Source organism: Brachyistius frenatus, unplaced genomic scaffold (assembly GCF_029030835.1).
Source record: "Brachyistius frenatus isolate BFR_SWC_R1_liver_20210118 unplaced genomic scaffold, ASM2903083v1 Contig_35, whole genome shotgun sequence".
In the NCBI taxonomy this organism is placed as follows: Eukaryota; Metazoa; Chordata; class Actinopteri; family Embiotocidae; genus Brachyistius; species Brachyistius frenatus.
This window is the reverse complement of record NW_027210634.1, coordinates 1,150,001-1,165,750: the sequence shown is the minus strand read 5'-3', so window position 1 is coordinate 1,165,750 and position 15,750 is coordinate 1,150,001. Positions and strand designations below refer to the sequence as shown.

At 44.6% G+C, this 15,750-nt stretch overlaps 1 protein-coding gene across 26 annotated transcripts in view; it reads left to right on the top strand.

The window, feature by feature from the left end:
- fnbp1b (formin binding protein 1b) overlaps nucleotides 1-15,750 on the top strand; it is a 62,334-nt gene that overhangs the window by 5,919 nt on the left and 40,665 nt on the right. For 6 of the 26 annotated variants that reach the window (XM_069700845.1, XM_069700834.1, XM_069700833.1 and 3 more), the window contains exons 1-2: nucleotides 11,587-11,691; nucleotides 13,800-13,915. In XM_069700845.1, the coding sequence (XP_069556946.1) occupies nucleotides 11,602-11,691; nucleotides 13,800-13,915 (206 nt within the window). In that variant the 5' untranslated portion in view covers nucleotides 11,587-11,601. Of the gene's footprint in view, nucleotides 1-11,586; nucleotides 11,692-13,799; nucleotides 13,916-15,750 lie in introns of those variants that run through there. The other 20 variants (XM_069700835.1, XM_069700832.1, XM_069700831.1 and 17 more) reach the window with 9 other exon arrangements.

Here is a 15,750-nt window from a genome sequence, read left to right as displayed (position 1 = left end):
TTTTCATTTTTTCATAAATATTTGGAAGGCAAAGGTTTCGTTTATGTTCACGTACAAAACTGCGACGCTTATTTTGTTGCCATCGTACATTCTTGAAATTAGTTCTTGAAATCTCCTAAACCTAAACCAGTCATTTTTGTGCCTAAAGCTGATCACGTGTTGTTGTTTTTTGTTTTTCCTAAACCTAACCGTGTGGTTTTTCACTACGAGGTGAGGCGAAACCGTGACACTAGCGCGGTACGCTGTAGTGGACAGGTGGCTGTGTTACCTATTTTTGGGGCGATGTCGGTTTAAAATTCGCGCAATGCATTTTATATCAACTGAGAAATTCAGTTTCCGTTGTTTCTGGTCACACATCATGTCGTCCCTCTGCTTCCTCAAAAGTGAACAGGAGAGTCCTTTTGTTATCTTGTTCGTGGAAATGTGACTCAATCCTTCCCACCACAGGCTGGTGCAAGCCTCTCATTTTGAGCCGCCGCCTTCTCCTCTATTATTTGTAAAGTCAGTCTCTAATCAACTGCTGCGACAGTGGAAATTGTATTTTTGGGCCTCCGTCTCTTGAGCCCTTGACTTATTGTCGTCACCTGAGCCATCGTTGCTGTCCGTGTTCCCCTAATTACCGGCGTGTTGTACTACATACTGTAAATGTCATTTGTTCCTCAGCCCGGTGACGGCATTGAGTTTCCCCTCAGCAGAGCAATGGAGTAACGCTGGCAGAGAGCAGATTGCCATGTCGCTGCATTGTTGGCTGTTTTACGGCTACTTAAGGTAAAGGATTGTGAACAAAGGGCTGTGACGTCTTTTCTTTTCTTTTTCTTTTCTTTTTTTTTTGCAACCTCTCCCTTTGAAACCGCTCATTATTTCAGGCTGTTCTCCTCATCATTGAGAAAACTGTGCAGCTTATAAACAAAAGGCTTACAATGGTACTCAGTAAACCATAAAAGCCTCAACAAGTGGCAAATATACAAAGGAGGTCTTTTAATGGAGAAAAAAAAAAAGTATTTATTTGTGGAATTGTGTTCGATTCTGATTAACTGTAACTTTGAGCTCAGCGTTTATGCGTGAAACTCGGTCTGTGCCGAAAATAAGCTTATATTTGTCGTTAGTTTTGTTCAGTTAGGTTCGGATTGGAAGCGCGTATAGTTTTTATTTTATTTTGTTTTTGCAGATGTGACCTCAGCAGTGTTTTATGTCTGTTTATTATCCCCGACCAGCAAATGGATGTGACAGCGCAGATGTTTGCTGCAGCCATCGAGGAAACACATCAACGTGTGTGTGTGTGTGTGTGTGTGTGTGTGTGTGTGTGTGTGTGTGTGTGTGTGTGTGTGTGTGTGTGTGTGTGTGTGTGTGTGTGTGTGTGTGTGTGTGAGCTAGAGCGCTAACGATGACAGTGTAAATCTGATGGCTCTGTTCTCCATGTGGGCTCTTTTGTGGTCATGAAGTCGGGGTATATTTCTGATGCCAACCCCAGTGGTGGGTTTGCTGCTGGCGTGACGGTAGCGGCCTGTTATTTTTTTCCCTCCTTCAAATCACCTTATTTTTTAAGGGATGCCAGATGCGGTCAGCGCGCTCAATCTGGACCATCTAAGCCTTTTTTTTATTTTAAATTTTTTTTTTTTTTTTATTGGTTTATGGCCGCTTAACCCATTTCACCCTGGAGGTCCCCCTCACTGTGACTATGGGCCGTATTTTTTTGTAAACCATCTTTCAAAGATTGCAGAACATGCCAGTTGGAACGAAGAGGCTGCCTCGTAGTACTATGACTAAAATGGGTGTGGCATTGCTGTGCTTAGTTTCTGTTGCATCAGATTTGGTCCGGTCGCAGTTGAGAAATTTGAAAACACGTTCAAATTACATCAGTTGACCCCATTTTACTTTTAATTTTTTTATTAGGCAGAAGTGAAAATGTAGGTTGTTGCTGGAGTTTTTCGAATCTTACTCCGGCCCTGTGATGGGGCTGGAGGGACGTATCGTATTTCATCCACAGAGAGCAAAGTTGTTCCTTCAGGCCTGACAGTCGCGGTGCTGTGACTGAACAAATTTGTGGATATATTTTCAGGTGGAAATGTCCCCAAAAACTTGCGGAGGGATGCGAGATGATTCGATAATGAAATCTGGATCGTGCAAATCGTGCAGTTGTCTCCCGCTGCTTGAAAATACTCGAACTGCTGGCGATAATTCCAGCACTTACTCCAGCCCACTCATGTCCTCCTTAAAATGTTCTCATTTGCTCTTTTCTTTTCTTTTTCCATCATGCTGACTCACTGGCTCAATGGATCTTCAAAATATAGCTATCGATGTCTTTTTACGAGGATTGAATTCTTTTCTATCCCAGTGGAAGAATTAATCTCACATTTATTTGTGATAATATCGAGAGCTTGAGGAGATAGCACATAATTGGGTTGCAAGTCTGTTGCTGCTCAACATTTCTGCAGAATGCTTTATTTAAACCTTTGAGCTTTAGCTGGACGGCCGTTTTGAATAGGACAGTGCGTGGGGTGTGGAAACTATTGATCGTGTCAGTCAACGGCAGCAAATCTTATTTGAATTTTGGTCCCCTCCAGTGAGGCCTGCCTTCAGTCAAAGACCGACTTAATAAGTTTCTCCCTGTGTCTCCCTGAGTAGGCGCCACCCCTCATTAGCATGGAAAGCACAGCCTGCAACTGTCATGCACAAAAGTGTATTAAACACCGTATTGACAGATCTGAGTCTCTCCAAGAGGAGTAATCTGCTTGTCGTGTCATGTGGCTAATAAATTTAAAAAAAAAAAGTTGTCATATTTACTGACATTGTGAGATGAGGCATGTTCAGGGCGGAGCTCAAGAGCTCCCCGTCATGCAATTTCCAGAGAACTTGGCAGGGAAACTGTACCGACCGCATTCCAAGTTTTCTGATTCCCTTTTACCCCACAAAGAAAAGGAGTGTCATTTCCTTGCACTCGGCGTAAAAGAGCGAGAGGAATAAAGACAGTAGAGCGACGTGGTCTGAGAGTCCTTGTGGTCTGTCAGCAGGTTAAAGTGTTGGCTTTGTCATCCTGTGGACCGTACGGCTGCTTCGGGGGAACTCAAATAGCAAACTCATGTGCGGCGTAAGAGGAGGAGAACAACTTCCCGTGCATTCATTTAAGTGTTTTTGTTTGCTCGTCTGTAAATAACTTGAGCGAACGTGGAATGCAAATCTGTCCGTAGGCCTGCTAATGAATTGTTTGAGGTAAAAGTATGACGGCGACAACAGGTGCTTTACTGTCTGTTCTTCTGGTGTTAAGACCATACCGGGGAAAAACAATGCTCTGTTTTAAAAAATAGCAGCCCTGCTCAGTTTGCCCTAATTGCATGCTTGTTTTGAGTTTTTCTCCAATTTTGTCTAATGCCACCTTTCAGCAGTATTTAAGTGAATGTATTTTTAAGTAAACAATATACTGCGTCATCAACAAAAACAAAAGAAAACTACCAAATTAGAGGAGGGGAGGGGGGAGTGCAAAACTCAGAAGCGAATCGCAACGGACGGCTGGCAGATCTTTGAAAGGAGTCCTGCTGAAGTATAACTTTAACTTCAAAGGGAGAGATTTCGACTCTGGTTACGTGACACCGAGCTGCTCCGAGTAAAGAGCCTTTGCAAGAAGAGAAGTCTTACACGGCGACGCGGACAGAAAAAGTGTCAGACGCATCTATTTATGAATTGCAGCTGCAAGCGAGACACACGGTCGGGTCCGACATGTGAAATACAACCACGTTTAATCTGCTCTTCTCATCTCCGACCATAATGTCTGACAGCGGACTTGGTTACAAGATTGCGTTGCTTGTTTGTGTGTGTGGGTTCTTTTTGTTTGCTTTTGTTTTCAAATTGCAGAAAATCCGTGCTGAAATTAAAAGACTGACACCTTTTTGTCAGGGAAGTATAGTAAACTTAACCTTTTAAAAACACACCTATTTTTTTTTAGGCCTCTGCTCGAAAATGTCGTACCCGTGATAAAAAAGAGTACATCTCTGCAACCAAAATCAAAAAAAATTATAAATAAAACCCCACCAAATATTTGTAATAATAAAGGGAACACTTGTGAGATTTGTTCAGATGTAAATATCAGTATATATGTCCATATTTTAATAATAGTTTTGCTAAGTCTTCTCCCTGGCCCCCAATTGGGGGGGGGCTCTAGGGCTTAAAGGGTTAAAGGCTATATTTTGGCCCATAGCGTGGCCTTCAGTGGGGAAGGTTTAAATGTGACGGGTCACGGCAGCGTGTTGCGCGCCTGCCTCGACTGGAGAGTCGCCTGAACCTTATGTAGCATCTTGTACTGTTGTCGGACAGCGGAGCAGCCGGGTCATTTACTCACCGAAGTCAGCATTAACTCGCCACTTTGGCCTCTCGCACCTTTCGTGCCATGTCTCAGCGTTCACCTACTGGACGACAAGAACGCGACACAGACGCAGACTGGGCAGCAACTATTTTTGCACGATCAATTCATTTGTTAATCTCAGTTGTTTCTTTTTAATCGACTGATCAATTAACTGTTTGTGCCTTTAAAATGGTCAGAAAATGGTAAAAAGAAAAAAGAAAAAAAGAAAGAATATCCATCAGTGTCTCCTAAAGCTGATGGTGCAGCCTAAAATGTCTTGTTTTGTCCTGACCGAGAACCCGCAGCAAAATATATTTTTGTTTATTATCACGGGGGGGGGGGGGGGGGGCGCTAATTCGTTACTCTTCCCTGAAATGCCCATTCCTGTAAACAATAAAATGATCTGTGCTCGCAGTTGGACAGAATGCGACGGTTTTAAAATGCACATGAAGTGCACTGATATATTATGCGTCTGCAAAAAGCCAATCAGCTGATATTGGCTTATTTTGAATGCTCGAACACTAACGTTGGAGCATTTTAGTCCCACTAACATTTAAAGCGTATGAACACTCAACCACCTCGAACGGGGCTGTTGTGCTGATATGGATTCACTGCTCGATCAATACCCCCCCCCCCTCCCGTGCTTTAGTGGCCCGTATCCATATAACGCTATAATGGGCTAAGAGACGGTCTATCGCAGGCAAATCTGGACCGCTTCCAACTTGTTCACTTGAATGAACGAGGGATGATGCCCGGCTGATTGCTCTGTTGAAGCAGATTAGTCATTGCATCATATTGGGCACATTATAAAGTTCAAAGTTCGTCCCTCATACCAGAGGAATAGGTTATATAAGAACTAAAGCGCTTCACCCCCCCCCCCCACAAAAAAAACCCAACCAAAAAACCAAAAAAAAAAAGAACAAAAACAGCTCAGCGGGAACAATGACTAATGTGTGTTTGCCGGTCTGCTGGGATTAATCCGCAGAGCAGCCTATCGGGTGGTGAATGGAGTTGGAAGGGAGGTAATCAGATTAATAACAACGTCATTTAATCAAGTTCTCTGCTTGCACCATTTCTCCTCTTCTGTCTTCGGTATACTTTTTGCGCGCCCCGCGTTCGGCGAGCTTGCGACCGACCCTCGCGGAGGGACGAAGGCGCCCTCCGTCTTTGCGCCGCCATACCGTGGATCCTAAATCTGTTAAGACCGCTCGATCTTCTATCTGGTTTCACCCCCGCCCCTCCGCCCCTCCAGGAGATGGACTAACTGGTGTTTTTTTTTTTCCTCCTTTGTCGTTCTCGCGCGAAAAAAAAAACAACAACAACAAAAAAACAAAACATGGCCACGTTGCGCAGAAAAAGTGAGTTTTTCATTTTCTCTGCGGAGTGCCAGCTGAGCCCTCGCGAAGAGTACCGGCAGCAGACGATGACGGCCCTTTCTGTAAGTGAGCAGCCGACGTGACGAGGTTCACAGTATCACTCGCACTTGCAGAACGATTCCCTCTACGACGTCGGTGCTCTACGAGAAGAGAGATTGCACTTGTTAGCGGTAGGGCCGAGCCCGAGAGAGAGCTGCGGTGGCTTTCTTATTCGACGTCCTTGAATGAGTTGACCGCCCGTTCCAGTTGTTATGACTCACGGCTGAGGCGCAGCAATTTCCTGTCACATAACTGCCGCGGGGAGGTGTCTTTTTTTTTTTTTTTTTTCTTCTCGCCGAGCCGACCGACGTGCGCTCTTCGCCGCTTGCCGATAGACGGAGATGAGTCCGCGTGTGTTACGAGCGGGCGCGCGGGAGGCGTGTGCGAGCGCCGTGGCACGACACGCCAACGCGCGCTCTTGAGATTTTCAGACCGGCGGTCGCTTCTATAAATATCCCGCGATGGCACGCAAAACGAGCGCTCCTGCACACAAGGGTCACCCCGCTGCCTCAAACAGCTGCCCGCACGAGTGGGGATTGTGCCTCCTGCAGAGGGATGTTTTCACATTGCCTGACGTCAGGCGGCTCCCCGAACAGCGACATTGAAATATGTTCACAAACGTCAGCTTGGCTGTTATTGCCTGTGTTAGAGCGTAATTAGTGTATTAAGGAACGAAGATGGATCTCAAAACGAGAAGAAAATGATTTGTTTGCTGTTGCAGTTGTTGCGTGAAGAGATCATTTGTTTGCACCCATGTGTTAAATGCTCATTTAGTGTGTGTGTGTGTGCGTGTGTGTGCGTGTGTGTGCGTGTGTGTGCGTGTGTGTGTGTGTGTGTGTGTGTGTGTGTGTGTGTGTGCGTGTGAGACAAACCCTTCTCAACCTCTAATGACCCGAAGTGAACCAGCTGAGAGCAGCGATTTAGCGGCACATGATCTTCCGGCTTTGTTTGTGCGTTTTTTTTGCGAGGCTACTGTTCCCCCCCCCTTTTTTTTTTTTTTTTTTTTTCTTTTTCTTGCGACTCCTCTTCGACACAGTGGGCTATAAAGGCATTGTTCCGCCCCGCTTTCTTGGACAAAGCCCGGGTGTGTTTTCCGAGAGAGGGTTTGGCATCTCCGCCAAATATTTGCTCTGGCTGCAGGACGCCCACCGCCGCCAGACGCAGCTGAAAGCGCCGCTTCTTCCGAGCCCGCTGCGGTCGGTGAGAAGAAAGCTGCGCGGGAGCTCACGAGTAACCGCCGGGAAGGGCGAAGTCCAGGGAGTCCGACGTTTCGGGCCACTCGGCAATGCCCAGGCTAGTTTTGGTGGGACAATTGGGCTAATTGTTGCTCGTTCTAATTGGCAGCATGCTAAGAGCCTCATGAACAGCAGTCCCCCTCCTCGGTCTCAACCACAACTTCCCTCCAACAACAGTTGGCCTCTGTACGCTCTGCGTGGGGTGTCAGGCCACTTGAACCGACGTGCAGAAGTGAAATCCAGCCTAAGGGGAGCTCTTCCACCGAACCGAGATTTTAGTTGTTTCCAGCACGAGCCCAGATTCCCCCCCCCTCCCCCTCAACACCCACCGGCCTACTGTCCTCGCTGCTTGGTCAACACATTGAACCATTAAAAAGAAGACAAAAGCATCAATAGATCCCGGTGTGCCCATTGTCCTCCCTTCCAGCTGAACATCTGTCCCCCCCTCCGCCTCGGTGGATTAACCACCTACACTGGTTCGATGTCGACTTTTCTTTGTCTGTCTTCTCTCCGACGGGTTTCCTGTCAGCGGTTGCCCTTCACTTACTTCACCGCTGACACAATGTGTGCAGCTAAGTTTGGAAAGCGTCAGACTAAATTGTGACAGGTTGAAGCTTAAGTTTGGAGGGTTTGTCCCCGCACGAAAAGTAGTTGCAATAAAACTCTTTATTTATAATAATATAATATTGCGTGTTTTATTAATCAGATTCATAGTTCGTTAGTTAACTGGGGATTTCTGCGTTTTTTTCCCCGTAAGAAATAAAGAAACTAATCAGGCGCTCTATACACCCACCAGCCAAATCCTACATTATCACATCAATCTGAAGTCTGTACACTGTTATCTCATTAATTCGATTTCGAAAGGTCGCTTTTTTTAATGGAAGAATTACCACGTGGCACGCAAGGTGTCAAACAACTGCAAACATTTTCTATTAAATCCTTATAAAAGATGATAAAACTTCCTAGATTTATACTCTCAGGCATCTGGTGGGGAAAAAAAGCACTACTTTATCGTTATTAGACTTTAGTCTCATTTGATGGCTGATTTGCATCTGCATTTAAATCTATTTTGAATTTATTCGGCAGCTATTTCCTTTACCTTTCATCTGTTTTTCCCCCTGAGTTGAGCGGTGAAACAGCGCCCTTTTCTTTCCCTCCTCTCGTGTGTTTGTAATGGCGCATTGATTTTTGCTGTGATCATCGGAGCAGCAAAAGCGCCCTCTGCAGAGGTGGTGAGACTCCAATAAAAGTAAGAAATGTCCCCAGGAGCGTTTGTTCAGAGGCTTTTAAAATCAGTACAGTTCTGCCATCGCCAACTACCGCAGGATGTAAAGTGGCTCTACTCACCTTGCTGATGTAACACAGGGTCTGGATGTTACAAGTTCTGAAAGACCATTGTCAAACGCTTCCTATTCTGCTTCTTATTTATTTTGATCTGCATTCCTTCAGAGGAAGTAAAGAATGCCATCATAATCAGAATATCTTATGAGCATCTGAAACCCAGATTGGAAAATGAATCCCTTCTCAATCCCTCATGTGGGAATTTGAATACCACTGAATTCATAGCACTTGAACACTTTTACTTTCGAAAAACATCCGTCAGAAGACTTAATGATGTTTGACTTAATGATGTTTTGATTTGCTGTGGTTCTGTCGTAGGCTGATAGGACAGACGTCTGAGTGGTATTTGGCAGCCCGGCTGTTTGAGTTAGAATTTTGGTGTTTATTGTTAATTTGGTGTCTCCAATTAAAGTAACTTCATTTTTTTTCCGATATATTTTTTATACTGATTACACAAAGCTTTTGTCTAAATTTGTCAATTCTTCTTCTTCAAAAAAGAGCTTCTGCAAATATCAGAAAGAGGAATTCAAACCACCTTAATTTGAGATAATTTTCAAAGCAAATTATTTCCAGAAGAATAAATCCAGATTTCAGAGGTGGTTCAAAGATTCGCATCCGTACGGCTTTCTTTTGCTTCGACAGAAGGTGTGACCAGTTTGGAAGTAAAAATGAAACCGTGTGTTAATACAGCTGGCTCACCTTCACCTTATACTTGTCCTTGTTGTCTTAAACAGAGAGAAAAGAGAAAGTTTCTGTGTTGAAGGGATGCAGGTCAATGGGCCGTCAGTACAGAGGAGAACCAGAGATTTGAATTGAAATGCTAAATGACATACATTCATTCAGATTAACTGTCAGTCCCATACATTAACCCGCACTGTAAACCACAGCACCCCTTAGGAAGGGGTTGAAGGTCAGGAGGCTGATCCCTAAATAAGCACACGTGTGTTTTCTTACAGCCCCGTGGGGCAACGTACATTATATTTAGTAACTGCTAAATGTGCTCTTTGTTCTCTGTTTGAACCTGTTTCCCATTTCCTGGATCATGAAAAAATATTTAGCTAGACGGTTCTGTTTGTTTTCCTTCATGTACGACCACAATAGTTACAACATGGATCACAGTGAGCGGGACCGAGCCCTGAAATAACAAGCAGAGTGGGCCCGGTTCGCCTCCTGAAGGGGATCCCCTACTTTTTTCCCCTCCTGAAGGAAGAAGGTCAGGTGTCAGGGGCCGCAGATGAAAGAATGGAAGCAGGCGTTATTAGTCTTTGGTATGAGGGGGGATTTTTTTTTTTTTTACTAAAGTCCACGAGCAGGTTTGACTAGGTTTGACTCTGGTCACCGTTCAAGCCAGATCTGAGGGAATATCCCACACTGTGGGATTTGCATGCAGTGAACGAACTGAAACCTGAGCACAACGAGAAGCTGATTCATTTTGCAAATGTAGTCACATCTTCCTCTTTTCCTTTAATCCAAATATTTTTTACCAAAGTGCACGAGAACGGTGACACGTCTGCTTTATAGTTTCTGCTGGCGTGACTGCAGAAAAATATGGTCAATGGAAAACTATTTTGTCTCAATCTCCGTCTTTGGTTTGGGAAAAATAAATGGTCTTCATTGCCAGACTGTTGACTTTGCCACAGTGAATTAATTAATATATTGTTTGTTAGGAATTTTTCGTATTTAGTCCACTCTCATCATCACTTGCACCGTTTCTACGTGTCCTGGGCATACAACTAATGAGTATAAAGTACGGCTGCGGCTAATGATCATTTTCATTACTGATTAATCTGCAGATCATGTTCTCGATAATTCGTTCGATCTATTAAATGACAAAAGGACAATTTAGCAGAGCCCAAACTGATGACTTCAGGTTGCTTAATTTGTCTGAGCAACTGTCCAAAATCCCAAATTACTCCATTTGATATCATATATGACATAAAAAGCTGTGAATCCTCACAGTTTAGCCGCCTGGAGCAATAAATATTGACGATTTTTGCTTGAAACTTCACTGAAACAATTAATCAATAAAAATAGTTGCCTATATTTTTTTTTTTTTTAATGGACTAATTGACTAATTGTGGCAGTCCAAATGCCAATATCAATCATTTGCTTGCCTAAAATTGTGTTTTGTTTTTGAGAAAACCTGCAAAAAAAGAGAACTTTCCAGAGCTTAAATTATCAATGAAGTATCAATTAATTTTTGGCCATTTTTCCTTAATAAATTACCTTAATTTTAATCAAATACAGTATTTCATTTCGAAAATCTGTACATTTTTTTGACTCCTTCATCTTCTACTCAACATGTCCATATTGCTTTGCTTTGCTTTGCTTTGCTTTGCTTTGCTTTGCTTTGGGATCTGTGTCATTGGACCTGTTTTATGGCCGGTCAGAGAGAAATGTACGTTCTGTGGGATCAAATATTTCACAAGTTTTTAACGGCAGGAGGTTGATGTAATGAGCGGGGAGAGAGCACAAGAGTGTACGCTTGTGTCGGACTCATTTTTACATAATGCATTGCTTTCTTTGATAGTTCTCTCCCTTTCCGATTCATAATTTATTAACGTGCTTTCTCTCTTTGTAGCCGGAGAAAGGGCTTCCTTGATGGCTTTTCCATTTCACTCCGGTGATGTGATGTTAGCCAAGGATTCATGATCTCAGTGACTCATCAGATTGCGGCTCATAAGCTTTATGCTATTGTTTTATTACATGGATATAATGGGATTTTAAAATATGGGACTGTAAAAGGGGTGACAAAGTTTATGAGGCCCCAGCAGTGCAGCCTAGGCTCCCCCCCTCCCCCCATACACACACACACATTTTATCATCTCCCCCTGTAATCCCCGCCTCTTCTGTCAACTCCACTCCCGTCAAGCCCCCTCCCTCTGTTTTTCCTCTGTCCTGCTCTCCCATCCCATTTATTCCACCTTACGCCTGATGGAGCATTAAGCCCTGAATGCTGTGGGCAGCCGTGGCCTCAGATTCAGAGTGCCGCGTTCGAGTGCCGCATCGGGTTTCCTCCCCTGCCCTCTCCGGGATCCTCGCCACTGCCAGATAATCGGGATTTACTCGCTACAACTGCGCCGTTTCTTTTGTTACTGTGTGGAGGAAGTCAGGGTCAGCGGACATTGTTCCCAACCCGGGGGTGGGGAGGGCGCTTGCTCCCGCTAATCTGCGCTTTTGGAATACCTGGAAAATGGTCCTGTGGATGCCCTCTCCGAGCTAACCCCAGTTTTTGTATTGTTTTGTCACGCTAATTTGGAGGGCGGGGAATTGGATGGACATTTTCCAGATTTGGATCATTTCTAAAGGGTACACATTGCACGCTGAGACACAAGTGGATAAGATGGTGCCCCTGCAAAAAAGGGTAATTTGAGTTATGCGTGCGGAGGAGGAGAGGAAGTTTTTTTTTTTTTTTTTATGTGCATGCTGTGGCTGCTGTGACGTGCGCTGCTTCTTGTCTGCTTCGTGTCCTGAATGGTTGCTGTCTTGTCAGTAATGAAGTAAATGCTGTTTTAATTGGCACATGGGTCCGAGAGTGAGCATGCTCTCGGTCATTAAAAAGGAAATGGGAGCTCAATCGGTGGTTTTGGGGGGCAACAAAGAGGAGCGATGAGGCGGAGGAGCTGCTTCAACATTTTCATTAAAATGTCTAAAGTCTCCTGTCGAGTGGCTCGCTGATGAGTGATCGCTCATTGAAACCGACGAACAATGCAGTCTGGAAAGTCCTCCTCGCTGAGAAGGACACGCTATTGTTTTCCTTGAGTTCCTCAATCAGGAGCCGTTGAATTTGTGAGTGCTCTTTCAGAGGTGCTCCAGTGATTGTAGCACACTTTATACGACATTATGTGGCTTCAATTAAAAACAAAAAAAAACAAAAAAAACTACGTTGTCCTGAACTGGCAGCACGCTGCGATTCTGACATAAAAAGCTGGTTCAATGCACTTACAGCTATCTCAAAGTGCTGCACGACTTTTGTAGACTGCGCTACACCTCGGGGTTTTCATCGACAAAACCGCTTCCTGTATCACTCATTATGAAAGTATAGGGGCGCAGGATGCTCATAGCAGTCCTGAAATACACTGCACAGGGTGCTCACACGGTGAAACGAAAGCTGCTTCACCTGTTTCCTCCGCCGTGCTCGAAGGACTGTTAGGAAGACGCCAGACATGGTGGAGGAGAGGATGGGGGACTGTTTGAGCTACACCAAGGTCGCTTTTTTTTGTTTGTTTTTGGTTCATTTATAATATTATACCAACGTGGTCATAAGAAGATGGTTTAGAAGTAGCGCTATCGTCGGTGGCTGTGCCTTTGCGTGTGTTTGTGCTAGTTGATGTCCCGGCTGAAAGGCTCTCTTTTCTGAACAGATGAATTTCAAAATGTGACCTCAGCCAACCGAAAGCTATTTTTTTTTCCTCACAAGTCACCAACAAATGTTGAATAATGAGTTCAGCCTGAACAGCTGCATTTGGTTATCAGTAGTGCAGCCCGCTTAGAGCCTCTCTTTTTTTTTAATTTTTTTTTTTTTACTATGAGCCACACTTCTCTCTCTGTGACAGACCACACTTTAAAATGATATTAAGCATATTGAGGCGAAGCTTCGCCGGGTCACACTAGTAGCTTTGAAAGGGTCGTCTCAAGAGGACCGTGTCGGTCGTATTCCAGACGTGCAGCGTTTGAAGGTTTTAATGCGCGATGCAGATGCTTTCGTCTGATCAGTGACTTGAGAATAAACACATTCACTGACACAGATATGCCTCAGTGACTTCGGCTGAGGGGAGCCAGATGAGCAACATTCCCACAGCGTGTGGCAGGAGGCCGAGTAGAAGATTAATTTTAAGAGGTTTTCCATATTGACCTGCCTAAGCTGCTCAAATTCTAAGATGGATACGTGGTAATATTTTGTTGTAACTCAAGTAAACGTGTGATATCAGCAGTCGGTCACACAACAGTATATGCTACACAGTGTCACCATCAAGTTGGTATAATCTGTTGTCCTGGTTGACTTCCGCCCAAGCGGCGAACAACAGTGACGTCACAGCAATGAAGCCTCGGGTGTGTGCCCCCCCCCCCCCCCCAAAAAAAACTAAGCTTATTTTCTAATTAATGACGAGATTATTTTAAAATAGACGGCCAGAAAACTAATAAGAAGGAGCGACTTCAGCTAACGACACCGAGATAACTCGTGGAGAAATTTTATTGACTTGGAATTTCGTGAGAGAAGTTGAATTGGAATCTACGGAGTCTTTTTGGAGCCGGCCCTCTAGTGGCACTCGGTGGTATCGCAGTTTAAGTCATCGGCCAAATTTTTCAGATCCGAAAGCTACGTCCACTTTTTTTTTTTTTTTTTTTTACACAATCATTGCTTCTGCCTCATCTTTCTGTTTGGTAAAGGAATGCTGTCTCCTGCTTTTTTGTTGTTGGTTTTTTTTTTGGACTGATGTAATCATCACACCTTCCTCTTTTTTTCTGCAGGATCAGTTTGACAACTTGGAGAAGCACACACAGTGGGGCATCGAGTTTGTGGAGAAGTACACCAAATTCGTTAAGGAGAGGTCGGAGATTGAAACCAACTATGCAAAACAAATTAGGTGAGTATTCAAGCTGAGTCTCTGTTGCATGTTCGGTGGGGTTGCGGAGCAGTAATTCAAGTGGATGGTTTCCATTAAAGAAAACTATTCTACAGCAGGATTTGACCTCCTGAAATGTCCTTGAAACAAGTGAGTGAATCTATACCACCTCATTATGAGGCTGACCTCTGACCTCTCACTCAGGGGGGGGGGGGCTGAAATGAGAAATCCCATGAGGGAAGCAGAATATCAGGATATTAACACTCCAAAAGATCCTCAGCAGTGCTGTTGTTTCTCGACAGGAAAGCAGAATTATGTAAGTATAGAGCTGAACAAGCAAGCGGAAGAGAATTCTTTTTTTTTTTTATTTTGTCCATAAAGAGTCTCTCTGTCTGCCTCTATATCACTCTTTCTCTGCCTTAGAGGAAGTCGGGTTGTTGGGGGATGGGGGGGTGGAGCTTGTGTTTCCATAGAGACTACAAGGTATCAGCATTATCAACCCCAGGTCTGACCCAGATTTCTTCCCCCCCCCCCCCCCCTCCAACTACAAGTGTTAGCCCCGCCCCCTTCAATTCTCCTCCCACACACATACACACACAGAGTTGTTTCAGTGCAGTCACTGATTTTCAAAGGCAGCGATGGGGCGCGCGAGCGGTCCTGTGCTCGGAGGATCCATCTCCCGAGGCCTCCAGCATATCGGCCTGCACAGTGGGAGATGCCACCCCCGCTCCCCCACACCCCCAAATCCGCAGTCCGCATCTTTAAAGAGGACGGGGCAATATGGCTAATGCTCTAAGTATTGACCCCAACCCCCCACATGTCACAGTGACGAGCCAATACCGTTCAAGCATTCACATGGAAACCCCCCCCCCCCCACCCCTCTCCATGAAACAGATCCTCTGCAGACCACACTCCACTTTTTGAGAATTAAGTCCAGCTTGAGATAATAGGACTAGCTGTCTGTGTTTACATGCAAGCATTACCCGCATATCCCTGCGCCCCATAACTTTTTTACTCTTAAAAACGGACCCACGTTCAACAGAAATATCGATTTTTTTTTTCACCCAAGTTCAAACTCAATAAAAGCAAATGACAGAACAGAATGCTTTTAGGTGCTTTTGTTAAGGTGCACGTCACATATTTGTGCATATCACAAACTACTTTAATCACTTTAGAGCTAAATTAAAGCAGTGTTCAACAGAAGATTTGCACTTGTGTTTGAACAGATATTCACATCATTCTACAGTATGTTGGAAACATCTTGCCTTGGCAGGTTGGCTTTTGTTGAACTGCAGGCTCCACAGATGGTGCGGATGTTTTCAGTCTCTATGCTGGGTCCGTTGTCTAGTACACACACACACACACACACACACACACACACACACACACACACACACACACACACACACACACACACACACACACACACACACACACACACACACTTGTGCGTGCACACTGGCACGGGTGTCCGAAGAGGCTAAAACAGAGGAAGTTGGGACCGGACAGCTTGAGTCATGGAGTTTTCCAGTGTTTTCAGCACACTGCTTCTTTATTGTGGTGCTACTTGGACATACCTCACCACTAATTACCCTCTGTAACCAACTTAGCTCATGAAATCAGGTTTAATCTAACTGGCACCCTCATACCAAAAGCGACGTAGGGCTCGTAGATCTAATAGACCAAAGTGGAATTGGCCCTTCGATCGAGTCCTCATTTCCCTCTTCTGTGATGTTGGGACGATTTTGTCCGTCTCGGTAACATCTCGTTGCACAGCAGACATTTTTGTCACGTCATAACAGAAAAGACAGCTGTTTTTAAAGGCATTAATAATGGCGGCATTGCTAATGCTGAGT